Below are 27,889 nucleotides of genomic sequence, written 5' to 3'. Positions count from 1 at the left end.
TTAAGGCAAGCAGAAGGAGGTTCATACTGATTTTGATACAGAGCTTTCAGACCTCAAATAATGCAAAGAAAACAAGTTTATATTTATAAAGTTTTAAGAGTTCAGAAATCAATATTTGATGGAATAACCCTGGTTGATTTTTAATCACAGTTTTTTTTCATGCATCTTGGCATCATGTTCTCCTCCACCAGTCTTACACACTGCTTTTGGATAACTTTATGCTGCTTTACTCCTGGTGTAAAAATTCAAGCAGTTCAGTTTGGTGGTTTGATGGTTTGTGATCATCCATCTTCCTCTTGATTATATTCCAGAGGTTTTCAACTTGGTAAAAATCAAAGAAACTCATCATTTTTAATTGATCTCTTATTTCTTTTTAGAGTTGTATATCCGATCACTCAACTCACTTTAGGAGGTGACCTAAGATGCATTTAAAACAGATATAAGTCTGTTTGATCTGAGTATACAGTCATGAAACACACACACACACACACACTGTACATGTCCTCCTCGTGTCTTTCTCTCTTGATTTTTCTTTTCTGTTGTTAAATGCACTCTTTTACACAGCTGAAAAAATGGAGAATAATCAGAGACTCCCCGTCGCTCCCAATCAATCTCCTCCTGCAGTTTTTCTCTGAATGCTGTTTCTCTCTCTCACAAAAGTGTATTTTTAGTCCGGTCTGCCTTATTCTGTTTTAGTAGTCCGGCTCTAACAGCTGATTACCGAGTTCAATCAAACCCACATCGGCCGACAAAACGCCTCCTTCCATTACAGTTCGGATGTCTTCCATCGCTTCTTCCATATTGAGCTGGTTTTCAGCCAAGCATGAGATCATCAGCACACGAGCGCAGGTATTGAACCACATATCGAGCTGTAGAGACCGTGGTACCATGTTAGTAAAATACAGTATATTACAGTATGTTTCATATAGTTAAAAGCTGTATTCTGGAATTATGAATGAGTTAGAGGAGTTGGACCATGTTTCTTTATTTTTAAATATAAAAGTATTTTTATATATAGTCTGAGCAAGTAAAATAACAGAAACAACTACTACTACTACTACTAATAATAATAATAACTAGAAAAGTGCATTTCCTGAAGGAAACACAGGATGGTTGCACAGCTAGAATGGCTCACACCGTTCACTATGGTGGTTGCTATGTTCTTTCTAAGTGGTTGCAAGGTGGTTGCTAAGGTGTTGCTATAGTATCTGTGGCATTGCTGTGTTTTTGCTAGGTATTTGCTGGGGTGTTTCTAAGGTGTTGCTATAGTGTCTGTTGTGGTTGCTAGGTGGTTGCTATGGTATCTATGGTGTTTGATATGGTGTTGCTAAGGTGTTACTAGGTGGTTGCTAATGTGCTGCTAAGTGGTTGCTAACATGTTGGCAGGTGGTTGCTAAGGCGTTGCTATGGTATCCGTGGTGGTTGTTACGGTGCTGCTAAGTAGTTGCTAGGTGGTTGCTACGGTGTTGCTATGGTGTCAGTGGTAGTTACTATGACGTTGCTAAGCAGTTGCTAATAATCTCACAGTGTGGTTTTTATTAATCAGATTTGTATCTGTTATAAATGCATCTCAAACCACTTCCTGAAGTAGTTTGAGTACAAAACTTATTCCAATCCAAATCAAAGTTTATTACATTAATACACACATACACATTTACATAACCTGTACACCTATTAAAAATCTGTATCAATGTGTACTTCACCAGTAGTTACACTCTTATTACAAGTGTTGTTAATGTGTAATTACACAGCTATTAGCGAATCATATTATATTATTGTGTTTTTATAAGTGGGACCTGTGATTTTTCTGCAGTTTGAGCATATCCTAGATCTTTTCAGTTTTTATTGGGTAACAAGCTCCTGTTTGCTGTCCTGTCCTGCCAATCCAAGAAAAGCAAAACCCAACATAACATAAAACCCCCCAGGTCCTGAACACTCTGTCAGTTTAGTCTCAGTCTGAGTGACAGCTCCAGGTTCTTCTCGCCGGATCCGTACGGGGTATCGATTCCTGTTATTCTGGAGTGACGGGCTGGAAGCAGAGTTACAGGACAGTCCTGATTAACTGCAGGCTGAACAGGAAGTGCTCAGATGTGGAATATTGATGCTGTATAAGCAGTTCAAATGCCTGAAAGCTGGACCAGCGGGTCAGGACCAGACGCCACCGCTATGATGAACTCAGCGATTTGTCCGAGATAAATGTGTCATCAGCCTGAGTTAAGCTCCCTGCTGAACGATCAATAAATAAATAAGCCACACTTAGAGGCAGGAGCTCAAGATGCCACTCTGGAAAAATCACAAATCACACTCTGCCAGTCCAGTGGAGCTTAAATCATCTGAGGAACAGGGATCAGTATGACTTTTTTATATTTATATTTATATATATATATTAGTATTTATCTACAGTAAACAGGTAGTGTGAACTACTGAAAGACACTTGCCAAGCCATCGCTGACTGATCTTCGACCAGCCACAGACGGCCAGCAAATAATCAACATGTTTAACATCTGACTCAGTCCGTGACTGGGAGTCAGGAGCAGAAAATTAATAATGAACTACTTGATTTGAGTATTTCATTAATTTTAGGAAGTAGAATAATGCATTTTAATAAAAAAAAGGAAAGAAAGCGAGCCTGTATTTTTCAGTTTTTCTACAGAAAACTGGTTTTACACTGTAAAGAACTAGCATTATTGAAACTGTGTGCTTGCTTCTTAGCTCTTACAGTGTTTCTAGTAAGTAGTTGTTATGGTGTTACTACTTTGTTGTTATGTTGTTGCTAGGTGGTTGTCATGGTGATTGCTGTTGAATCCAAGGTGGGTACAATGTTTTTACAAGTGGTCTCTGCTGCCTTCTGTTTATCAGCTGTTCCAAAGGTTTTCTAAATGATTGTTCTGGGTGTGGTATGGGGTTGCCAAGGGATTCATAGGTGGTCGCCATTGTTAACACTCACAAGAAGGTCCACTGATTTGCATATTGCTTGTGCAATGTGGTTTGTTTTATTAGCTAGAAGTTTAAACCCACAACTGGACTCCTGATTTTGCACGTTGTGCATGCATTCCATAGTATTTAACGTTAAAAGACTGAAAACTGATTCGCATATTGTAGTCGGATTGGCCAGCAGTTCAAAGAAAGATTTGCATTTGGTTTGCATACTGCTTTGTGATTGGCTACAAGTTCTTTCTCTCGCGCAGCATGAGCAAAAACTGCTAGCCAATCATTTCTCGCTGGGCGCAAAACTTCTAGCCAATCCTAGCGCAGTGGGCGTGGTTTGCCTGATTACGGGTGTGGAAAAAACCCAACGCGTCTCGCGCTCCGGCAGCAGCTCCGGCCACACTAGGCGGACGATGCGCGCGCTCCTCAGCAGCGCTCGAGCAGCACCGGCAGCCGCCTCGCCCCGCCCACCTCCGCCTCCCCACCGGCTCGTACCGGAGCAGCGCAGCAGCGCGTGAACGCGGGGGCTGCTCTCGCACACGCGCGCGACCGTCCACCCGCACACTTAGAGAGAGCGCGCGGAGAGTGCGGAGCAGCGAGGCGAAATGGACCGAACCTACGCCGTGGATACGGGTCACCGGCCCGGGCTGAAGAAATCGCGGATGTCCTGGCCGTCCTCTTTCCAGGGATTCAGACGGTAAGCTTGCTTGGGGATTTAGGTGGTTGCTATGGTGTTCTAAGTGTTTTCTGATGCATTGTATTGTTTGACAGTTTAAACGTTATTCCAAGTAATAATGAAGATGCTTTGGGAATTTAGGTGGTTGCTATGATGTTCTAAGTGGTTTAGCAGTTTATGTGGTATGCCAAATAGCTGCTGTGTTATTCTCTGTTTCTGCTGTCCGTTTTGTTTCCAGGTATTCCATGGATTCAGACATTACAGGGACGTTGCTTGCTTAGTGGTTGGTTTCGGGTCTCAGGTGGTTGCTATGATGTTGCTAAGTGTTTTCTGATGCATTCTATTGTCCAGCTGTTTAAATGTTATTCCCAATAATAATGAAGTTGATTTGGGGTTTTATGAGGTTGCTATGGTGCTCTAAGTGGTTTAGCAGTTTATGCGGTACGCCAAATACTTGCTTTAGGGTTGTTAACTATTAATCTGAAGGAATTGCTTTGTTGTTTGGGGATAGGGGTGTGTCATGTTTGCTAAATGGTTGCTTTGGGGATTAGGTGGTTGCTATGATGTTCTAAGTTCTTGTTCTATTTCATTGCATGTTGCATGCTGTCCTTAAGCAGTTTATGTTTTATGCCAAAAAACATTTGATGTGGGGTTGCTACGGTGTTATTACGGGATTAAATCAGGTGGTTGCTATGATGTACCAAGTGGAGCTCTGATGTTTAGCAGTTTATGTGGTATGCTAAATAGTTGTTGCTCTGGAGCTGCTACGTGGTTGTTATGGTTTTGTTAATGCTACAGATCTGAAGAAGGGCGGACGCGTGCACTTTGTTGTGAAGTTGTCGGCCTGAACACCTGGCTGCAGGTGTAGCGTGTGGCGCGTGGTGTAGCAGTGTGTTAATACTATTACGGTATAATAATCCCCGTTATCTCCTGAGCGCGAGACGGTGTAATAGGATGTCAGGCTGAGGGGCGCATCCCTGTGTGATGATCCTGATGATCCTGAGACAGCAGACCCACAAGGTCGTCTCCTCGCGACCAGCTCTCGAAGTTACACGGAGCTCCAGCCCAAACGGAGCAGAACCGGAGCTCCACGCTCTAATTAGACCCGCGTGTGGAGCGCGGTTCTGGCGATTCCGGTTCTGGCGGCTGGGTTGAAGCTCCTGTAGGTTGTTGAGGAGGTGAAGCCTCACCTGCTGTCCAGATTTCTCATGAATCTTTAATCAGCATATGGCAATGTGTGTGTGTTTGTGTTTATGTGAGTGTGTGTGTGTGTATTTGTATTTATGTGTGTGTGCGTGTCTTGTCACGGATTGTCATGAATGTGCCAGGTGGTTGATGTGGTGACCCAGCTGGTGTTAGTTGCATGCTGTTTACCACTTTCTGTACCATCCTAATTGGTGGCTGTGGGTTGCTAAGTGTTGGTTAATGTGTTGCAAGGTGGTTGTTGATGTGTGTTGCTACAGTAGGTGGTTGTTATGGTGTTGTGACCTTAATGCTTAATGCATTAATGCTTAATGCTTCTGTTTAGCATTTTGCACCAAAAATAGTGAATGAGGGTTGATAAGTGTTGGTTAATGTGTTGAAAGGTGGTTGTTGAGGTATTTCTACAGTAGGTGGTTGTGTACAATGGTCTTGTGATGTTGCAATGGCATCCTAGGTGGTACCTTCGCTGTTCTAAGTGATATTTACTCTATGCTGTTGTTTAGCATTTTGCATCTAATATTACATTACATTACATTACATTTGGCAGACGCTTTTGTCCAAAGCGACTTACAATAATGAAGTACAAAAGTAATAGGAATTTAGATAACCCATTTTTAGATAGGGCTTAAAGGAGGTCGAAGGGAAATAAAGGGATAGAGAAGTGAAGGAGGGGAAGAAGGAAATGGGGTTAGAAGTAGTTAGTGTGTTAGAGGTGTTAGGAGAGTAAGTGCTCTTTGAAGAGCTCTGTCTTCAGGAGTTTATTAAAGATAGTGAGAGATTCTCCTGATCTGGTAGTGGAAGGTAGTTTGTTCCACCATTGGGGAACTCTGTATGAGAACAGTCTGGATTGCCTTGTGTGAATGTTTGGCAAAGCGAGGCGACGTTCATTGGAGGAGCGCAGCGGCCGGGAGGTAGCGTAAGCCTTCAGGAGCGAGTGCAGGTAGGAAGGAGCCTGTTCTGACATCACCTTGTAGGCGATTGTAAGAGTTTTGAATTTGATGCGAGCATCAACTGGTAGCCAATGGAGCTCAATGAGCAGCGGAGTGACATGTGCCCGTATTGGTTGGTTGAAGACCAGACGTGCTGCTGCATTCTGGATCATTTGGAGTAATTCTACGGACTCTAGAGCCCCATTGGGCTGAGTTATGTTTATTTGAGTTATTCTGGGTGTGGTGGAGGGCATTAAAAGCAAATAAAAGGTATGATTTGAGTTCATTTACTCCCCGTGTCTGTGTATCTCTGTGAGCTTCCTCCTTCCGGGTCACAGTGGTCACGCCCCTAACCCCAGGGGCCTACCACACCGTGCAGAGATTGAGTTATCTTCAGGTGAGAATGACAGGTATAGCTGGGTGTCATCAGCAAAGCAATGGTAGGAAAAGCCATGTGAGTGGATAACCTGACCAAGAGAGGCAGTGTATATTGAGAAGAGAAGGGGACCCAGTACCGAACCCTGGGGAACCTCTGTGGATAGGGAGTGGGCTGAGGACAGCTGTCCTTGCCACGACACCTTGAACGAGCGCCCAGTGAGGTATGATCTGAACCATGACAGCACATATAATATAGTGGATGTGGGTTTGCTAGGCGGCTGCTATGGTGTCTCTGTTTGTTGCTTTTCTGTTCAATGTGTTTTCTGCTGCATGCTGTTTATCACTTTCTGTGACATCCTAAATTGTGGAAGTGGGTTGCTGTTGCTGTGTTGGTCAATGTGTTGCAAGGTGGTTGTTGAGGTGTTTTGCTACAGTAGGTGGTTGTGTACAATGGTGTTCTGAGGTTCCTATGGTACCCTATGCTATGACAGCTACATTGTTTTAAGTGATTTCTGCTCTATGCTGTTGTTTAGCATTTTGCATCCAAAATAGTGGATCCAAAAGGTTGTCAATGAGGTGTTGCTACATTAGGTGGTTGCTATGGTGTGTTGATGTTTCTAAGTGGTTGCTAAGTGGTTTCTGCTACATGCTGTTATTAAGCAGTATCCATGGTATCCCAAATGTTTGCTGGGATGTTGCTATATAGTTGTTAGGATGTTAGGAAGTGATTGCTATAATGTCCCAGAGGGTGGTTATGCTGTTTATTTTTTACTGCATGCTTTTTGTAAGGGGGTTGTTAGGTGGTTGTTATGGTGTTGCTGATTGGTTTAAATGATTAAGTATTGGGTGGTTGAGCAGGTCCATGCTTGTTCGTGTTCTCCTGGCCTGTTTAAGACGGGATGTGTTGCTGTGTTTGTTGGTCCTCGGCTGAACTAATTAACTTCGCAGGATGGAAGATGTGGCCACCAGATCACATGCTTCCCCTCCCTGTTTGTCTCCCAGTCAGATGGACGCCTGGCTGTTCTTCTTCACAGCATCTGAATATGATGTAGCTCCCTGGTTGAACCTGTCAGTGGAGACGGACAGGAACGCTGGTGTTCTGCAGAGTGTCATGAGATTTCACTTAAACTGCAGAACACTGTGTTCCTGCTGCTGTTAGAATCCAGGAAATGCCTTTCATTTAGTTTTTGTACCACTGAGCCATGGAAACTCTCAATTCCATGAATCTCTCTTCGTTCTACAGTTCGTTTGGAGGTGTGTAGTGATGATGAACTCTGAAGAGCTACATGAAGTTTGGAGGTGTGTAGTGATGATGAACTCTGAAGCTACATGAAGTTTGGAGGTGTGTAGTGATGATGAACTCTGAAGAGCTACATATGAAGTTTGGAGGTGTGTAGTGATGATGAACTCTGAAGAGCTACATGAAGTTTGGAAGTGTGTAGTGATGATGAACTCTGAAGCTACATATGAAGTTTGGAAGTGTGTAGTGATGATGAACTCTGAAGCTACATGAAGTTTGGAAGTGTGTAGTGATGATGAACTCTGAAGCTACATGAAGTTTGGAGGTGTGTAGTGATGATGAACTCTGAAGAGCTACATATGAAGTTTGGAGGTGTGTAGTGATTGGTGTAGTGACTCTGCAGAAAGTTGGTGAACTTTGTGCACTATGCTCCTCAGCATCCGCCCACCCTGCTCGGTTATTTTACACTGACTTTTGCCATTGTTACGATAGCAAAGCATGCCCTAAAATCAACCTGCACAATGTGTGGTTGATGACTTGTCTAGATCGATAAAAACGGGCATGAAGTGCTGATTCCCAACATGCTGATTGGTTTATCCCAAAATTAACCACACCCGTTATTAATTAAGACAATTAATACATGCTTTGTACATGCAGTTTGATCTGAACAAGGTGTACTTTTCCTGTTGTTACGATGGCAAAGACACACTGACACGCCTTAAATCAAACTGAACGGTGCACGACTAACAGCTCCTCTATAGATTGATAAAATAGGGCCTTATTATTTAATTATATTATATATATCAGCATGAAGTGTTTATATTTTTTAAAACAGGCACGAGTCACATTGCCCGCATGCTGATTGCCTGCATGTGGTGTAAGAGACAAAACATATTAATTCGATTTTCCCACTCAGCTCTCTCTTTAAGGCTCATATAAATGTATTTATTTATTATTTAATGATTTGTTTGTATATTTATATTGTTCATATATTTTTCCTCCGTAATCATTAACTCTCTTCAGTGTAATTGCTATTGCTAATAGCTAATTGCTAACTGATCCAATTATAAGTATTCAGACATTAATACTGATAAATATAAAATTCATTAAACCCAGTCCCTGCCTGGAACTGTAAAGGCCGAGTACGAGCGAGAAGCTCCGGACACCCCGGCACATTAATTACGAGTCCGAGAGGAGAAGGACGACTCAGGGTTGAAAAACAGCCTCTGATTTATCACCAACACAATATATTGTACATGTATGGCTCCTTATATCACTAATATAAACATCAACATCACAACAGGATGAGCGACGATGATTATTCATCTAAAACTGTCCTCATTAAGAGGCTATAGAGGGTTTTATTGTTGATAGAAAGCACAATTAGTCCTAATCACCATGCGCTGAGTATAGATACATACAGTATTTATATCCAGCCTGTAACAGTAGCCCCTCCCCCTGCGTGATGTCACGCAGCGAGCTGTGCGTGACTTCCTCCGGGGTGTTTGAGTAGTTTTGAGTAGTTTGAGTGTGACGCCCTACTTTCACACAACTCCTAAATAAAGGGTTTCAATTAAATTCAGCTGATCTTAAAGCTTAAATTAATACATTCATTGCATAAATAAATAAATAAATAAATAGAAACAGAACTATTGTATTTGTATTTGTATACACTTTCTTTCATTTACAATTATTTAAATCTTTTTAAAATACATTCATGCATGTATATTTTTAATTTGTTTTATTTATGTATGTATGTATGTATTTATCTATTTGTTTATTTATTTATTTCTATTTTATTCCTTCCTCCGTATGACAATGAAGGGGCATACTTTTTTTTACATTCAGGCTCTATTCTTACCAGTTTCTGCCCCTTTCAGAATGAGCCATTTAAGGGCTCTGTCGCGTTTATGCAAATAAACTGTTGCTGGCCACGCCCATGTTTAGCCTGAGCGTTTACCACAAGTTAGTTTTAGCTTGCTGTAGAAGCATTAAATTGTAAATTATTAACTTATAAAATGATTTGAAAGTTTTAACATCTCCCTCATATGCTGATCTGCCACGGACTGTAGTTATAGATCCCTCCCTCAGAAGAAGTCTGCTGGCTAATCTTGCTGTGTACTGTTTTTTTAAACTGAAAATCTAGTGGGTGAGGTGGATGGATTTTTTTGCTGAAATACAAAAGCATGCAAAAAGTGATTTTTCTGCATAATATAGCCCCTTTAATTTTAACGTAACACCGGAAAATTTGAGGTGTGGTGTTGCTAGCTGGTTGCTATGGTGTCCCAGGTGGTCCAATTCTTACTCGTACCCTTCCTATACTCACGTTTCCGAGCAGGGCCATTGTTCTCTCCTATTGTTTCTCCTGAGAGTCTCTTGTTTATCGATATTAACGTCTCCTGCGCAGATCAATTACCAATTATACCGAGGACAGTTACTGATTCCTGACGCTGATTTATGACCACGTTTCTGCAGGAAGGCTGAGAGTGAATGGAGCGGGTGGAGCGGCGCTGTGGCTGCAGTTAGCAGTGATAATGCTGTAGTTCTGTGTTTGTGGGGAGGACGTCTCTCTGGATGTGTATTACTCTTAGGGACTGATGCTGGTGACAGAGCTGAGCTTTATCTGTGGGGAGCAGTCCTCTCAGGCATTGTTAAAGAGCCTCGATAGGCCGGCTCTGTTTGGAGGAGGATGTGGAGTGGAGACAGCGGAGAAAACCCTTTACCACATGGAGTCCATGTTCGTTCACTTGGAAGCAGTGGTTTTAGTTTTGAGTTTGAAAATAACCTTTTTTAATCATATTTTCATCATATTTTTAAAAAGCCAGAGCTAATGATACTGAGCTAAAATTGATGTATGAAGTAAATAAATAAAAATGCTGCATGTATCTTCAACAGAAAACAACGCATTATAGGGATTTTTACAGTGTATATAGTTTTTATTGAATCAAACATTAATAAAATACAAGCAGAGGGGGATTAAGTTAAGTCCGTTTTAAGAGAGATTAGAGATTAGCTGCTACAAACCTAGTTATTAGCTTGCTTAACAAACAATTAGCTAGCTGCTAATGCTACTCGTTAAGCAACAGAAAGGGATACAAGCCAGTAATGCTGAGCCAAAAACACCACAGTTTAGCAAATTATTTTTTGGAGATAATATAAAAAATAATCGTTTCTCGCATTGCGGCCGTAAAAGTTCTTACATCTTGAAAGTTCTCACATCTCCTTCATCTGCTGACTTGCCACGGACAGTAGTTATAGATTCCTCTCTCAGAAAAAGTCTGCTGGCTAATCCTGATGTGTACTGTCTGAGGTTATACATTATTATGCTTTAATAGCTAACCAGAAATCATTGGTATAAAACTGTAAAACCGCACATATTTGATCTGATATTCACTACCCAATAAACATGTCTGAGGGCTCAGCCATCATATACCCCCCCCCCCCCCCCCCCCCCATCATTACATTACATTACATTTAAGAACCCAACCACTGCCGGTAGTTAAGGCAGTGTTCCAGGGCGTGTCGGTTGATGGGGTTTATGGGGTGTGTGGTGTGTGTGATCTGTGGTGTGCAGGTTATTGAGAATTACATTGTTATTTGCTGAGACGTCGGCTGTGCTTTCTCAGACTGTGTGTCACACTCTCACGTCCTTGTGTGTCCTCTGGAAACAGGCCAGAGAGTTTACATAAGATTTCCAGCCACAAGAAACAGCACTGATTCTCTCAGGCGTGTGGAGCTGGAAGAGTTCAGAGCTGTGAGAGTGAAGAGATCAGAGTGAGGAGTGTTACAGTAAATTTACTGTTTAAAATAAAATATTCTCCTATTAATTTAACAAATAAAAAATCAATAAAAATAATAAAAATAAATAAATAAATAAAAAACTTTTTACTATTACTACTATCACCATTATTATTACTGTTATAACTATTGTTATTGCACATATCACTACTAATAGTATTATTACTTAACATTTCTATCATTCTTCCTGTTCTATTACTACTTTTACTATTACTACTCACAGTATTGTTACTATTACCACAATACTACTGCTATCCTATCCTATTCCTAATACTTCTCCTTCTACTAATACTTTTATTACCACAACCGATTCTACTACAAAAATGACTGTTGCTACCACAAGTACTATTATTACTGTAGCTAAAGTAGTTATACAGTAATTCTAGTATTTGATTAAACATAATGGGTTTTATCATACACCCTGCTCAAGGCGTATCGTGATGCTCATTGCCATCTTACACCCCATCAACACTTTATTAGTGCGCTTTGTGCCCGCGCTGTTAAAATAGCGTTGTACGGGAGCTCCACTGACTGGTTAAAACCCTGACAACAGTCAATCATCAGAATTCATTCCTATAGGTGCTCCCAGCATGCGTACGCCTCTGCTAATTAAACACACACACACACACACACAGACACACTGCAGAGCACAAACCCGACTTTTAACTCAACAATAAACAGAATAAAGAAATAAAATAACATTGCTGTTCCCGTAAATGAGCTGCTGGTGCACTTTCACAAGCGTGAACGAGCCTGAGACGCACAAAAGTTCCATGCTATTAAGATACGAACGCGCCAAAGTCAGAGCTCACCTGACTCTTAAAGGGAATGACAACTGACACACTGATTGGTTCATTTCATGTTACGCCAGAAACACACCCATGATTACTTTAGAGAATTAGTTTAAGCCTTTTGCACTTTTGAGCCAAGCAAGAACAAACACACACCAACACGCCCCTAAATCAATCTGCACGATCTGCAATTGACCGGTGCACTATAGATCACTAAAATACATGTTTTTCAATATGTTGTAGGATTACTTCTCCTACTGTGATCAGATACCGTGAAGCAGAGCTTCTGTACATGTGCTGCAGTCTGTAGTGGAGAAAATCTTGAGTGCTGTAGTCTCTTCTGATACTTGACCAATATCTCCTGTAGAAACCGTGAAATTACTTGTTTTACAGGGTTTATCTGCTGCTGCTTTCATCACATAGGTGTTAAACTAATGTAGTTTTTGGTATTTTATGACCGGATTTGTCTTTAACTTTATTTTATCTACATGAAATGTTCATGTATCCCTACATTTCTTCTAGCAGAGGTTAATTATATAAAATTAAAAAAAGTTAAAAATGGCCAAATGGATCTGGATGTTAGGTCTTCTAAATCCTCTCCAAATACAACTTTTTTTTTTTTTAATTCTGATGCTACAACATCCCAGTTCCATTCCATCAGCTAAAAGACTCCCACGCCGGCTTGGTTTCTGCAAAGTTAAATGAAGGAGGATGAGGACCGGTCTTCCCACTCAGAGTGAGAGAGAGCCCAATTACTCTCTCTGGGACTCTCCTCCCGAGCCTGGCTGTGACATTATTGGGGATCGAACCCGCTCAGATGTCCTGATGACTGCAGGACTATATGGTCCAGGAGCCACTCGGGAGCTGCGCTGTATTATAAACAGCACAGCACAGCGGGTTTAAAGCACCTGAGCACAGTATTATACCTGCTTTCTGTCAGCAGTGAGAGATTTATACTGTAAAAATTTTTTAATTAGATTCTATTAGAACAGATGCAGGTAAAGTACAGTAGAGTACAGTACAGTAAATACAGTAAAAATGAGACAGAACTCATAATTCTGAAGAAAAAAGTGGATTTGGGTGGCTTTTTGTCATGACACAAATTAATTACACCTTTTTGCATCTAAACTTGATTGCAATAATTTCGTTTTTCACTAGTTTTTCACTATATTTCACTTTATTTACACATTATTTCTTGTAGATGGACTGTAAAACATACAAACTGGCATGGCCACACCCACCACAAATTACATTGACAACTGACGCTTTGGCCATTTTTAATTCAGGGCATTCTATCGTTAGACTGTGTAACTTTAATAAGTAACTCCCACAACTCTCCCATTGACTACTGGCACCATCTGTTTGATAACATCAGTGTGTAGTCACTCCCTGCATGCTATATATAGGCTATATATATATATATATAGTTATGGAAAAAAATACTAATAAAGAGACCACTTAAAAATGATGAGTTTCTTTGAGGTTTGTTTGCAACCCCCTTCTCAGGCAGCAGCAGCCTGTCACTCACACAGACACAGAGACAGCGCTGTGTTTGATTTAATTGCGTTAAGTAACTATTGCACATTCTGCACATCTCAATGACGATGCTTAAACGATATATCGTGCAGCCCTAGTCTGGAATAGAATAGAATAGAATAGAACAGACTATCTGTCACCTTCATTTTCCTCCTCCATCCTCTGGAGGTTAGAATCAGTGGTAATAAAGCATCGTCCGAGTGAAGCTGTGAGAGGAGAGTGAGGTACGGCGTGTTTAATCTGAGCGCGTGCGGCGGTTTGTTAGTTGATTCTTCAGTATTGAAGCTTCTTCACTCTGAGTGCTGCTCTCTCTGAAGTGTTAATAGTAATCCTGAGTGGGTGAGATCTTCAGTAAAAACCCTCTCAGAACCCGAGTGCTGATATTCCTCACTAAACCCCATCCAGAGCAGAACTGAGTGTGCGCAAGAATAAACACAGTTTAATTCAGTATAAATCACGATACAGCGTAGAGTCGTATCGTTCGCAATAATATTGCAAAAAAAAATTAGACCTAATAGTAAAAAAAATCATATTATGTTATTTTACCAATATTTTAATAATTATTTTTGCTCTACACTGTATTTTTTAGTGCTTTTAATTAGGGGTGGACGATATGACCCTAAAACAATATCATGATATTCCATGGTATTTTCACAATAACGATACTCTATTGAAACAAAAAGAAAATTAAATTGTACTATTGCATAGGATACGATATGATATGATATGGCACACCCCTAATAACTGATATACAAGAATTTGATCAGATTTGTTACAGAAGCTGCACTTTAGTTTTGTGGTTGATTTTCACTGTTGCTTTACTTTATTTAAGTATTTCTTTTATTTAGTTACACTATTATAATTCAATAGTAAATCAGGGCCTTGTAAAGTTATGTAACAAATTAAATTACAAATAGACAAATTTTAGAGATTTTTTTCTTTTTACTGAATGTTTGAATGCATAAAACTTGGTTCTAGTAGTAAAAAAAAGTGTGTTTTGTCATATGGCCGAGAATATCGAATCATAAAAATATCTTACCTGAAATACCTTAATACATGTAATATATCACAGCTACAGTAAACAAGGCCATGTATTTTGAAGTTTAAATTAAATTTTAGAAAAGGAACTGTTATAGTAATAAAAATTATTCATATAATGGAATTCTGGGACAATAAAATATAATTTTTTATGTAACAGTTATTATTATTATTATTATTATTATTGAGTTTCTCTCTTTGTGCTTCATTTTCTGAATAATAAGGTGTTTATTTGACCTGTAGCATCGTTGGAAGGGACCTCAGTGAGTGATATTTGGTGCTGGTTTATTAATAATTGATAGGGTTATAGATATGATTGTTATCAGTGCTGGTTTAATAAGGTAGAACGGGTCTCTGTGTGTGTGAGCGTTAGTGATAAGTGTGTTATTGTGTGGTGATGATGATGGTGATGATGGTGATGGTGGTGCGAGGGTACGGGCTGCAGCACGGCTGCAGTGATGGAGCGGCTGATTCTGACGGATGCTCTGGCTGGAGTTCAGGATTAATGTGGAGCTGTGAGGATCTGCAGGCTGCAGGTGTGGGTGGTGAGCTGGTGAGGACTCGGGTGAGATCACCACTGATTTAAAGTATCGATTTGATTCAGATTCACAAGGAACAAATTTGATTTAAAAGTTCGATATTGATTTATTTAGGAATATTTCAGTTACAGAGATTTCTTATGAAGATTTTCAGAGAACTAACACTCAGGGCTCTGTTTTAGTGATCTATAGTGCACCAGTCAATTGTGCACCATGCAGCTTGATTTAGGTTGTGTCTTTGCTATCGTAACGACGGGAAAAGTACACTTTTCCAGGCATAAACACGCACAACTAATTCTCTTAATTAATCATGGGTGTTGGTAATTTTGAGCGTAACGTGAAATAATAAACCAATCAGAGTGTCTCTTGCTCATCATTTCCTTTAAGAGCCAGGTGAGCTCTGATTTTGGCGGATTGCTATTTTAACGGTGCAGCTACCTGAACTGACCTGAGGAGACTGAGCTGCTCTTTCACGCTGTGAAGGAGCTCCAGCAGCTCATTTATGGGAACAGCAATGTTATTTTATTTACTATTCTGTTTATTTTTGAGGTAAAAGTTGGGTTTGTGCACTGCTGCGTAGGATAGCAATAAACGCCTGACTGGTGACTGTTGTCAGGGTTTTAATGAGTCAGTGGAGCACCTGTGTTTTATGTGTGTGTTACTGATAAAGGTGTGTGTTTGTCGTGTGTAATAATGCATTTTGATTGGTTTAGTGATCAATAATGGTGCTGAGATGAGAGGAGAAATACAGTTTAGTGTCTTTGGCTTGGGGTGAAATGTGTTACAGACCGTTAGTTTTATAGGTTTTTCTACAAAAACAGGTCAGATTCAATTTCACACCCCTGTATGTGGAGGTGAGGGTTACTGTGCTGTCATAAAAACGAGAATTATACAATAGAATAAAGGGTTTTACAGCTTGATTTTTTATATGAATGGACCATCACCCTTATTTACATTAAGGTTAAGCTTAATTTGTAATTTAAAAAGAATAAAATCTGATTACAATTCTATAATAAAGATGATAATAACTGTAGGATGTTTCTGTAACACTGCATAGGAAAAGTATAAAGCTGTGCTGAACTCATCAAGAGTTAATTACTTGAATTTCTTGTCTCTTAATGTTAAAGTTTGAGAGCATCAGTTAAAGTAAAGTAGTGAAGAGGTAGAGTTACAGGTATGCAGTGAATAGTGAATATTTGAGTAATGTTCGAATCCAGGTTATGAGAAGAAACAACTACTCAACTAAACAAAGATAAAAATACTTTAGGGTCAATCAATCCAAAAAGAAGAATTTTTAAGAACTTTTCAAGAAAGTATCCTCAAGTGTGGTCACCACAAAGACCATCAAACAAAAAGTTAAAATGATGGAACTGGCACTCATCAGAGAGAAACAAATGCGACTTTTTGGGGTAGTGCACTATAGGACTTTGTGGGCGTGGCCTAAGCTTTTGTTCTTAACGGCTTTATTCTTTTTCTCCTTACATTACTTTTACTTTTATACTTCAAGTAGTTTTGAAACCAGTACTTTTTTAAACACTTTTACCTAAAGAGTAAAAAACTTAAGTTGATACTTTTTTAAACCCTAGTATCTATAGTATCTTCTTTTTAATTTTCTGCCTTTTTTATTAAATTATTTATTTATTTTTTTGTTTTTTTTGTTTACATTTATTTTATTGTTTTTTAGTTATTGTTTTAGTTATTTATATTTTACCCTTTTATGTGATTAATTTTATTTATTCACCTGTAGTTTATTAATTTTAGTACCTTTGATTTTTTTTTTTTTACGATTTTATGATTCCTACTCTTAAATTCTTTTTTACCTTGTTTGTTTTATATCTTTTTTATAATATCTTATCCTATTAAAATGCATTCTTTTTTATTTATTTAATTTGTAGAAAAATATGTCCATTCTATCTCTAAGTAATTGCTCGGCTACTTTGTAAATGAGGGCCACCCTCAATGTACTCTGAGTTTAAATAAAGGTTTATTGATTGATTGATTGATTGATTGATTGATTGATACTTCTATCTACAAATTGATGAATTTAGGTACTTTACACACCTGTGTCATTAGGACACCTGCTAATCGTCTCTGCTGAAGAGTGTTTTTTGGAGATGGTGGTTCAGTGTTGTTAGAGGGGGAATATTAATGTAATGGTGGGTCTGATTTCCCCCCCCACCCCCCCTCAGGCTCTGGGGAAACATGTTTTAGAGAGTTGTCAGGTTAGATTGAGTGCTCTGCCACTCCGGCGGCTCCGAGCTCATCAAAGATTAAAGAGACGCTCTGTCTGCTCCAATAGACTGCAATACGTAAAACAGGAAGCTGACCTCCCTCCTCTCCGCTGGCGTCCCGCCGTCCCTCCGGCTTCAGGATCCTGCAGAGCTTCTGTGTGAAGTGAAGTGAAGTGTGTGTGAATAACTGTGTGAATCTGCAGCAGCTGAGGATCTAATCTCAGCTCAGTTCTGCTTCTGATTCTGTTACAGTTCACTTTAAACCTCTATTTCACAATAATAAACTCAGTAAACTAGATTATAACTGGATAAACTGGATTAAATACAACTACGTGACATTAATGATTGTTAGTAAAGGCTGTGTATTACTCTGTAAAGCATTTAGGTGCAGTTTCTGAGGCTCGTAACTCTGATTAACTTATCCTGTACAACAGAGAAAACTCTTGCTCTTCCTTTCCTGGGGCAGTCCTGATAAGTGCCAGTTCCATCATCATAATGTTTTTCATGGTCTTTTTTGCATCTGCACTTGAAGATACTTTAAAAGTTCTTGAGATTCACTGACCTTCACTTCTTCTTAAAGAAATTATTTTCTTTAATTACTTGAGAAGTTCTTGCTTCTTACAATCTGAATAGAGGTTTGTAGACCTGTAATATAGAGGTTTGTAGACCTGTAGAATAGAGGTTTGTAGACCTGTAGAATAGAGGTTTGTAGACCTGTAGAATAGAGGTTTGTAGACCTGTTGAATAGAAGTTTGTATATCTGTAGACCTGTAGAATATATGTTTGTAGATCTGTAGACCTGTAGAATAGAGGTTTGTAGATATGTAGACCTGTAGAATAGAGGTTTGTAGATATGTAGACCTGTAGAATAGAGGTTTGTAGATATGTAGACCTGTAGAATAGAGGTTTGTAGACCTATAGACCTGTAGAATAGATGTTTGTAGACATGTAGACCTGTAGAATAGATGTTTGTAGACCTGTAGACCTGTAGAATAGATCTTTGTAGATCTGTAGACCCGTAGAATAGAGGTTTGTAGACCTGTAGAGCTGTAGACCTGTAGAGTAGATGTTTGTAGACCTGTAGACCTGTTGAATAGAGGTTTGTAGACCTGTAGAGCTGTAGACCTGTAGAGTAGATGTTTGTAGACCTGTAGACCTGTTGAATAGAGGTTTGTAGAGCTGTAGACCTGTAGAGTAGATATTTGTAGACCTGTAGACCTGTTGAATGGAGGTTTGTAGACCTGTAGACCTGTTGAATAGAGGTTTTAGACCTGTAGAGCTGTAAAATGGAGGTTTGTAGACCTGTAGACCTGTAGAATAGAGGTTTGTAGACACGTAGACCTGTAGAATAGAGGTTTGTAGACCTGTAGAGTAGAGGTTTTTAGACTTGTAGAATAGAGGTTTGTAGACCTGTAGAGTAGTGGTTTGTTGACCCGTAGACCTGTAGAATAGAGGTTTGTAGAGTAGAGGTTTGTAGAATAGAGTTTTCGATCACGTCTTTTATTCTGCGCTGATGCCCCAGTGTTTGCCCTTGCAGACATTACAGTTATAATTTAATCTCACATTATTATCCTCCTAATGGCTTTGCTCCTCATCATTGGAGGAGTGGAGCCCATTCTGAACGCCCCTCCCTCTCTCCCTCTCGGTTAATCAAATTACAACTACACTTGAGATGGCATTAGAATCACTCAAATTATTTCGGGAGTAAGAGTGATTGTAAGGCAATCAGGATGGAGGAAGTGCTGTAGACTGTTGTAGCTGCAGATTTTATAAAAGAACCCAGTCTTACATCAGAGTTCAGCATCACCTGCTCAGTAAGCAGGGAGGGCGGAGTTTAAACACAATAGATAAACCTCGGGGCCCTTCTCTTACAAAATACACAAAGCATGTTGCGATGTTCATTGCCATCTTACACCAGTCTATTTTCACTCCTTTTTTCCTCCTGTCTGGTTTAAACAGCAGCAGATCTTCTGAATATATCTACACTGATGGGCGTGGTGTTCTGGAAATGAGGTGTGTTCAGGTACATTTCTGGAGTTTTATCTTGTTTATCTTGGTAACAGAAAACACAGGAGCTCCGCTGACTGAATACAACCTAGACAGACGCCAACAGTCAGACGTTAATCGCTATCTCAGCACATCCCCGATGCTCATTAAACCCACAGGCAAATGAGCTGCTGGAGCTCCTTCACAGCGTCAACCAGCAGCTCAGTTTTTTCTGCTTTAAGAGAAGCGTTTGTTGGACATGTCCAGGTAGCTGCACTGTTAAAATAGCAATCCGCCAAAGTCAGAGCTCACCTGACTCTTAAAGGGAATGATGAGCAAGTGACACTCTGATTGGTTTATTTCACGTTATGCCCAAAATTAACCACAACCATGATTAATTAAGACAATTAGTATATGGCCTTTGTGCATTTTGAGTCACGCAATGTGGGTGTACTTTTCCTGCCGTTACGATAGCAAAGACATGACACTGACACATTGCCCTAAATAAAGCAGCACGGTGCACGGTTGATGCCTTGCCTGCATATCGCTAAAATAAGGTACATGGTCAGACACTAAGCTTTACAAGTAAACTATTAATTAAATTAACTTAATTATGTGTTTTCAAGAGTCAGTACAATATTACAAAACATGTAGTAATATCATAATATATCAATATATTCTTCCACACTGCTTTTCTTCAGTTTCTCAGCAGTGGTCTGCAGTATCTGGCGAGATTAAAGCTGATGATGGACGGCTTGTTTTTCAGCTTCACTAATTGATGATTGGGTTTTGTTGAAGAGGTCAGAGAGAGGAAATCTGAGCAGCTTATGGCTGAAGCCTCGTCTCTCCAGGGATCCTCCTGAGCACTCTGGTGTCTCAGCTCAGCAGGAGTCTGCAGAAATCTCAGCTTTATCTGCACCGGCTTCAGATGCAGCCCGGCAGCGTTTAAAACGCTCAGCTTTACTTTGAGGATCAGATACTGAATAAGGAATTTTCTCTGTTTTGTAACACAGCTCTGGAAAGAAATAAGAGACCACTTTGTTTCAGGAGCCTAATTTCTGTATATTTACATTAAAGTAATTTAATTGGTTCAGTTTAACATTAAGATTTTTTGTTGGATTGGCCAAAAATAAGGTGGGTTTTTCCACACAATAGTTTTGTGTAGTTATTAACTATTTATTAGAGTTATAGCGTATACAATATTATTATTAAACGATATTATCATGAAACGATATAATCACGATTCTATATTATCACAATACTATATTATCCTGATATAATAATATCATTATACGATATTGTCATGATGTGATATTATCACGATACGATATTAATATGATACAAAATTATCACGATATGGTATTATCGTGATACAATATTATCGCAATACGATATATCACGATGCAATACAATATTATCACTATACAAGACTATCACAATATGATATTATCACGATTCAATAATATCACAATACATACAGTATTATCACAATACGATATTATCACAATACAATATTATTACAATACTATATTATCACTATACAATATTATCAAAATATGTAGCCACGATAACGATGATATCACAATACTGTAATTCTGGATACTCGATATAACACAAGACAATTCTATACGATACTTCTCAGCATCTGTGTTACTAAAGAAAATAAAATACTCCAAAATAATCAAATACCAGGAATTATGATTTTTTTTCAATATTCTTCACCGCAGGTTTGTTATTATTAACCCTATTTTATTTATAAGCAATGAAGCAGAAACTTTAGTAAGTCTGATTGAGGAGTCTTATGGAGTTTAGAGCATCTACTTTGTTTTAATTTAAAAAAATCCATATTTGACTCCCTAAGTTAATAATGTATCGCAAAAAAAAAAAAAACGATACGATATATTGAGGTGTCAATATATTGTCCCACTCCTACTCATTCTTAAATTAAGCGTGTTTAAAGAATTTTTAAAAATTTCTGATAATATATAAAAATATATATATATATAAATATATATATTCTGTTGTTCGTTCGCCTCATTAAAAAGATAATGATCTTCATATCGGTGGGATGACGACTCTTCTACAGTGCTGTGTGGATTCTGTGCTCAGCATATTTGCATTTTGAGATCGCTGCGTTTGGTGATGCCGAGCTCACAGCGAGAGCTTGTGAATAATGCATTAGTGCTCGCGCTGAAACTGAGGCTGATGGGTTTCTCTTATTTTGGCCGCTTTGTCGTGTACCCCGCGGTCGTCGCCATTTGGAATTCCCTCTGGAGCCGCTCCAAATTACCTCTCCAGACTCTCAGAGTTAATGATGAAAACATACCAGCAGGACATATTTCACCCGCTGTACCGTCTGACAGATAGATGACCTCTGCGGTATTTTTACACGGCTGCTGAAATCGGTATATTTGGAGTTATTTGATTAATTTTGTGAAATATTCTCTTTCCCTCCCTCTAGATCAATGCTAGCCTTAATGACCTGCAGCACAACTGTCTTTACAAGTGTGATCAATTACTGTAGAAAACACGCACAACGAATAGAGAGCACTAAAAAAATGATGAGCTTCTTTGATTTTACCAAATTAAAAACCTCTGGAATATAATCAAGAGGAAGATGGATGATCACAAACCATCAAACCACCAAACTGAACTGCTTGAATTTTTACACCAGGAGTAAAGCAGCATAAAGTTATCCAAAAGCAGTGTGTAAGACTGGTGGAGAAAGAGAACATGATGACAAGATGCATAAAAACTGTGAATAAAAACCAACCAGGGTTATTCCACCAAATATTGATTTCTTAAACTCTTTATGAATATGAACTTGTTTTCTTTGCTCTGCATCATTTTTTGTATAGAATAAAACAACAATGTTCATTTTACTTAAACATAAACCTATAAATAGTAAAATCAGAGAAACTGATCTCGGTTGTGAGGTCACTTCCTCTCTGTTGTTCCTGCAGTGCCGGGGTTACTGTGGTCACTACAGCACATATTGTTCTATTGTTCTTTACTGGGTCAGGAGATGTGCAGGTTTCTGTCCTACATTCTGTACGCACACTTTTTTACTGCAGAACACAAAAAAAAAACTCCATGTAACACTCTTATATAACACTCCCGGCTTCACTCTGCTCTCCCAAACTTCACTCTGCAGAAACACAGAGATACAAACACCAGCAGGACTGAGATAACGCCCATGATTTTACCTAGAAAATATATACTACTGTTGAATCATTCTCCATCCTTACATTCATCTTCCTACTACTACTGATTCCTTCCTACTAGTACTGATTTTATTCACCTGTGATTTATTACTCTCCAACTCTCCAAGGTTATATATATATATATATATATATATATATATATCAATCTGGAGGTTGTTTAAACTATGATGAACGATAATGATAAAGTTGCGCTCGGCATGACTTTAGGTTCTAGCCGTTCTTGGACTCCCTATCTCCTTCTAAGGGCATTTTTCCTGGCCGTGTCCCAATTCACCAGCCGGGGCAGCGGCTTATTTATTTTTTCCTTTTTTCTTGGGTTTACCTGCTTTGAATTGAACTGTTCTGCAATTGGGTTCAACAACCCTCTGGGCTGGAGAGCTACTAGTCTGTAGAACTACATCCCACCATTACACTTCATTTTACAAAACAAAAAATTGGTGGCCACGTAATTGCCAAGCCCTGAAATAAGTGGTGGTGTAAAGAAGTGAAAGGAAGGGATTATTACCGATTATCCCCCCCCCCCCTGAGATAATGGATTTCCCTGTTATTGATCAGGTTTTGTCAGGAGGGAAAAGGAGCAGCGGATATGAGTTCTGCTCGCATACCGATCTGCGGCTAAAGCATGAGCGTATCTGAAATGTGGATTACTGCAGCTGAGAGACTGTGGTGAAGCAGCCGGAAGACTGCACTCTGTTGTAGTTTAGTAGCTTGATTTTAGTGTTTGGTTCACTCGTTTCTCTCTGAATCTCAACCAGGAATTAGCCTCAGCTCACCTCCAGCTATTGGCTATGGGGGGGGGGGGGGGGGGGGGGGGCTATTAATCACATTACACGAGAAGAGAACTCCATTAAATCTGGCCTTGATAAAAACTGTCCTTCTCTGGTGAATCTCTCTCTCTCTCTCTCTCTCTCTCTCTCTCTCTCTCACTCTCTCTCTCGCATGCTTAGTCTGTCCGTTTCTGTCTCTCCCTCATTCTCTTACCCTGTTTCTCTCTTTCTCTCTCTTTTACTCTCTCTAGTTCTCTTTCTCTCTCTCTGACTCTCTAAATCTCTCTCTCATTCTCTATCTCTATCTTTCTCTGAATCTCTTCCTTCTCTAATTCTCTCTCTCTCTAAATCTCTCTCTCGCTCATTCTCTCTCTCTAAATCTTTCTCACTCATTCTCTCGTTCTCTTTCTCTCTCTGACTCTCTAAATCTCTCATTCTCTCTCTCTCTCTCTCTCTCTCTCATTCTCTATCTCTAAATCTCTCTCTCACTCTCTCTCTTTCTACCTCCATCACTCGCTCTCTCTCACTCCTGTTATCTCATTCTCTCTCTCTAAATCTCTCTCTTTCTTATTCTCTCTCTCAAACACTCTCTTGTTGTCTTTCTCTCATTCTCTCTTTCTCTAAATATCTCTCTCGTTCTCATTCTCTGTCACTCGCTCTTTTTCTCTCTCTTGTTCCTTCTCTTTATCTCTCATTCTCTCTCTTATTCTCATTCTCTCTGATTCTCTTTCTTTCGCACTCTCTCGTTCACTTTCTCTGTGACGCTAAATCCCTCTTTTTCTCTGTCTCTTTCTCTTTCTCTAGCTTGTTCTCTCTCTGACTCTCTAAATCTCTCTTTCTCATTCTCTATCTCTCACTCTTTCTCTTTCTACCTCTCTCACTCTCTCTCTCTCTGACTCTTGTTCTCTCATTCTCTCTCTCTAAATCTCTGTTTCTCATTCTCTCTCTCACACACACTGTCTTGTTCTCTTTCTCTCATTCTCTCTTTCTTGAAATATCTCTCTTGTTCTCATTCTCCCTCTCATTCTTTCTCTTCTTGTCTCATTCTCTCTCTCATTCTCATTCTCTCTCGTTCTCTTTCTCTCTCTCTGACTCTTGTTCTCTCATTCTCTCTCTCTAAATATCTCTCTAAATCTCTATCTCTCATTTTTCGTTCTCACCTTTCTCGTTCTCTCTCTCTCTCTCTCTCTCTCTCTCTCTCTCTCTCTCTCTCTCTCTCTCTCTCTCTCTCAGTGTGTGGGAAGCAGGATTAGCCATTAGGCTGCTGCTTTTTGAATCCCGGCTCTTGTGAGCTGGAGGTGTTTGCAGTACTGGTGATTTAGTGCAGATTTCAGGAGGTTTGTGAACGCTCAGCTGTCTGTGTCTTTCTGCCGAGTCTCGCTTTGCTTTTCTAAAGCAGCATCCCATAATGATAATGATAATGATAATGATAAGAATGATAACGAGGCGCTTCGTTTTCTGCGAATTTCTCCTGAATTTTTAATAATGATGACTGATTTCAGTGCAGGGCGCTCCGGCTCAGTCCTGACCTGATTCTGTGCACCAGAACCGCGTGTTCTTGATTGGTAATTAAAAATGCAGATGTGAAATTCATGCTGTATTTAATCAGATTGGTGGTGGAGGATGCAGGACACGGTGTATCACAGCTGTGGAGGATATTATTACTTCAGCAGTGAAATTTCACCTTCATACTGTATCTCCAGTCACACTCTTACTGTTCCTTTCTGCTGCCGCTTCAAAGCCGCCCCAGGACCCGGGATACAGAGCAGAATTCACTATTCCCTCTCGGATAAATCTCAAACACCTTCTCCCGGATCCTCTCAGCCTCGGAAAAAGGTGTCAGTAATACATATTCCCAAAGGAGCTCCATCTACAAATACTGTCTATATATATATATATATATATTTATACAGTATATACAGCTCTGGAAAAAAAAGAAGAGACCACTTCAGTTTCTGAATCAGTTTATCTGTCATTATTGTCATTTAGAGCATATATTTGCAGAAAATGAGAAATGGCTGAAATAACAAACAGATGCAGAGCTTTCAGACCTCAAATAATGCAAAGAAAACAAGTTCATATTCATAAAGTTAAATGAATAGAATAGAAAGTGTTCAGACTCTCCATAAACAGCTCTAGTGTATTTTGTACCAGTGTTTCTCTCTTTCTCCATAATTCTACTGGCTGTAGGTAGTTACTGCTCTTGACTCCCAGTTGACGACTGGGTCAGATATCTAGCATGCCAAATATTTGCTCGGCGAGCATCCTTCAGTAGTTCACACTATGTGACCAAAGTTGAAGTTTAAGCGATCAGAAATAATCAATATTTGGTGGAATAACCCTGGTTGGTTTTTAATCACAGTTTTCATGCATTTAGGCATCATGTTCTCCTCCTCCACCAGTCTTACACACTGCTTTTGGATAACTTTATGCTGCTTTACTCCTGGTGTAAAAATTCAAGCAGTTCAGTTTGGTGGTTTGATGGTTTGTGATCATCCATCTTCCTCTTGATTATATTCCAGAGATTTTTAATTTAGTAAAATCAAAGAAACTCATTATTTTAAGTGCTCTCTTTATTTTTTTTCAGACCTGGAGATGTATATACTTAAAAACGATGAGTTTCTTTGATGTTAACAAATTGAGTATAGAATAAAACAACATTGTTCATTTTACTCAAACACTTTAAAAAAAATTCGTCAACCTTTTGTAGTAAAGTGTGCCTTCGCTATCATAACGACGGGAAAAGTATATATATAATTTATCTTTATTAACTCTAACTGAAGACAGTTCTAAATACGCAAATGCATTTAATAGATTGTAAACTGTGTGCTATGGTACTGGAAGAGAATGAGGTGGAGGGCAGAGCTCAACAATATTTTTCGGCAGTTTTTTGACTGTCAGACCAGCCAACCAAACCATACACTCCACACTCATACACTTCATTTCAATAGGAAACGTAGAGCTGTCAATCAAAAGATTGCAGTTATGGCATTACTGGGAAATTCATGCTGGTTAACGACAGGAAACTCTAATTACCTTCTTCCAAAACATCAGCAACTCTTCACAGTTTCAGAATATATGAATAAATGTGCCTTAAATTGTATTATTACAGAATGTACAGTAATAATGGAAGGTCATTTCCAGTCTTTCTGCAGACGTACAGTACATACAGTTTATATAAACTGTAATAATAATTCCCAATCTAAATCCATGGGCCCTATTTTAGTGATCAATGGGTGAACCGTCAAACTTTCATAGTGAAGCATGATTTAGGGCGTGTCTATACGTCTTTGCTATCAGAACAATGGGAAAAGTACAACTTGCAAGACTCGAAACACACAAAAGGCATGTACTAGTTATCTTAATTAATCATGGGTTTGTTTAATTTTGAGCGTAATGTGAAATCAACCAATCACTGTTTTAGTTTTCATTCCCTTTAAGAGGCAGGTCCTGCTTAAATTTTGTTCATATCTTTTCTAATCTTTAAAAAACGCTTTTATTGTGCTCATTTTTGCTCCACCCCTAAACCCATACATCATCCAGTGCCTTTTTTATTTCAATTTAAGCTAGCTTAATCAGGGTGTTTAGCGCCCCTCGTTTGGGACTGATAAAGCACACACACACACACACACACACACACACACACACATATATATATATATATATATATATATACATAACTGGAGTTAAATATAAAACTAATGTTCACCATAAGTGGGAATAATTTGTGGATCTTTTTTTGCCCTGGCTTGATTACTTATTTCACTTATTTTTTATTGAAGTTTATTATTTTAGTGTTTTATTTTGATAGATATCTTATTATAGAGTTTCAGATAGGAGACATTATCGTTCCAGCTCTATTTTATTTTTTTAATGGCAGTGTCTATAACATTGTGAGAGTGGTGTAATTTGCTTTATTTCAGAGCCGCCTGTCTGTCTCTCTCTCTCTATCTGTCGCTGGTGATGAGCAGGATTATTCTCTATGTTCTCCTTCACTGAACCGGATTGGCTGACGGGCTCGTCCCGACACTCTGCTCTGTTTCAGCTATTCCTGTCTCTGGTTCTGGAGCCGCCGGACTGCAAATGTCACAATACACCTGCTGTTAATGAGTCACACGCAGACGCGAACGCCACGTCTGTACCGACGCGTTCTCCTACATACCAGAGCTCTGTCTAAATCTGCATAAAAAATAACATACTATATACAGAACGCCTGTATAGATACTCTGTATAGAGCTCCTTACATCAAGTTTTAATAGGACCTCATAAATGAAAAACTGATAAAAACTTAACACCAGCACATATATACAGATTTGGGGAAAAAAATAAGAGAGCACTTAAAAATTATGAGTTTCTTTTATTTTAATAAATTAAACTAAAAAAACCTCTGGAATTTAATCAAGAGGAAGATGGATGATCACAAACCATCAAACCACCAAACTGAACTGCTTGAATTTTTGCACCAGGAGTAAAGCAGCATAAAGTTATCCAAAAGCAGTGTGTAAGACTGGTGGAGGAATAGAACATGATGCCAAGATGCATGAAATTATGATTCATGCATAAAATGCATGAAACAGTGATTAAAAAACAGGGTTATTCCACCAAATATTGATTTCTGAACTTTT

At 39.1% G+C, this 27,889-nt stretch overlaps 1 protein-coding gene and 1 long non-coding RNA gene across 6 annotated transcripts in view; one reads left to right on the top strand and one right to left on the bottom strand.

Annotated features, from left to right (window-relative positions):
* Positions 1-27,889, top strand: part of LOC103036368 (cAMP-specific 3',5'-cyclic phosphodiesterase 4D) — a 216,136-nt gene that overhangs the window by 25,730 nt on the left and 162,517 nt on the right. Inside the window, exon 1 of one of the 4 annotated variants that reach the window (XM_022680784.2) lies at positions 3,388-3,625. The exons of 2 other annotated variants lie outside the window; for them this stretch is intronic. In XM_022680784.2, the coding sequence (XP_022536505.2) occupies positions 3,534-3,625 (92 nt within the window). In that variant the 5' untranslated portion in view covers positions 3,388-3,533. Of the gene's footprint in view, positions 1-3,387; positions 3,626-27,889 lie in introns of those variants that run through there. One more of the 4 variants, XM_022680787.2, reaches the window with a different exon arrangement.
* Positions 17,796-18,403, bottom strand: LOC125784822 (uncharacterized). Of its 2 annotated transcripts, none has more exons than XR_007427419.1 (3): positions 18,374-18,403; positions 18,211-18,342; positions 17,796-18,086 (listed from the first exon to the last, which is right to left on the bottom strand). It is a non-coding gene; the product is annotated as an uncharacterized LOC125784822 (long non-coding RNA). The 2 variants fall into 2 exon arrangements; XR_007427420.1 differs by lacking the exon at positions 17,796-18,086 and adding an exon at positions 18,143-18,210 and having other exon boundaries at positions 18,273-18,342.

The sequence above is a fragment of the Astyanax mexicanus genome, chromosome 20 (genome assembly GCF_023375975.1).
Source record: "Astyanax mexicanus isolate ESR-SI-001 chromosome 20, AstMex3_surface, whole genome shotgun sequence".
Lineage (NCBI taxonomy): Eukaryota > Metazoa > Chordata > Actinopteri > Characiformes > Acestrorhamphidae > Astyanax > Astyanax mexicanus.
The sequence above is the reverse complement of the archived record's forward strand: the minus strand, read 5'-3'. Positions and strand labels throughout refer to the sequence as shown.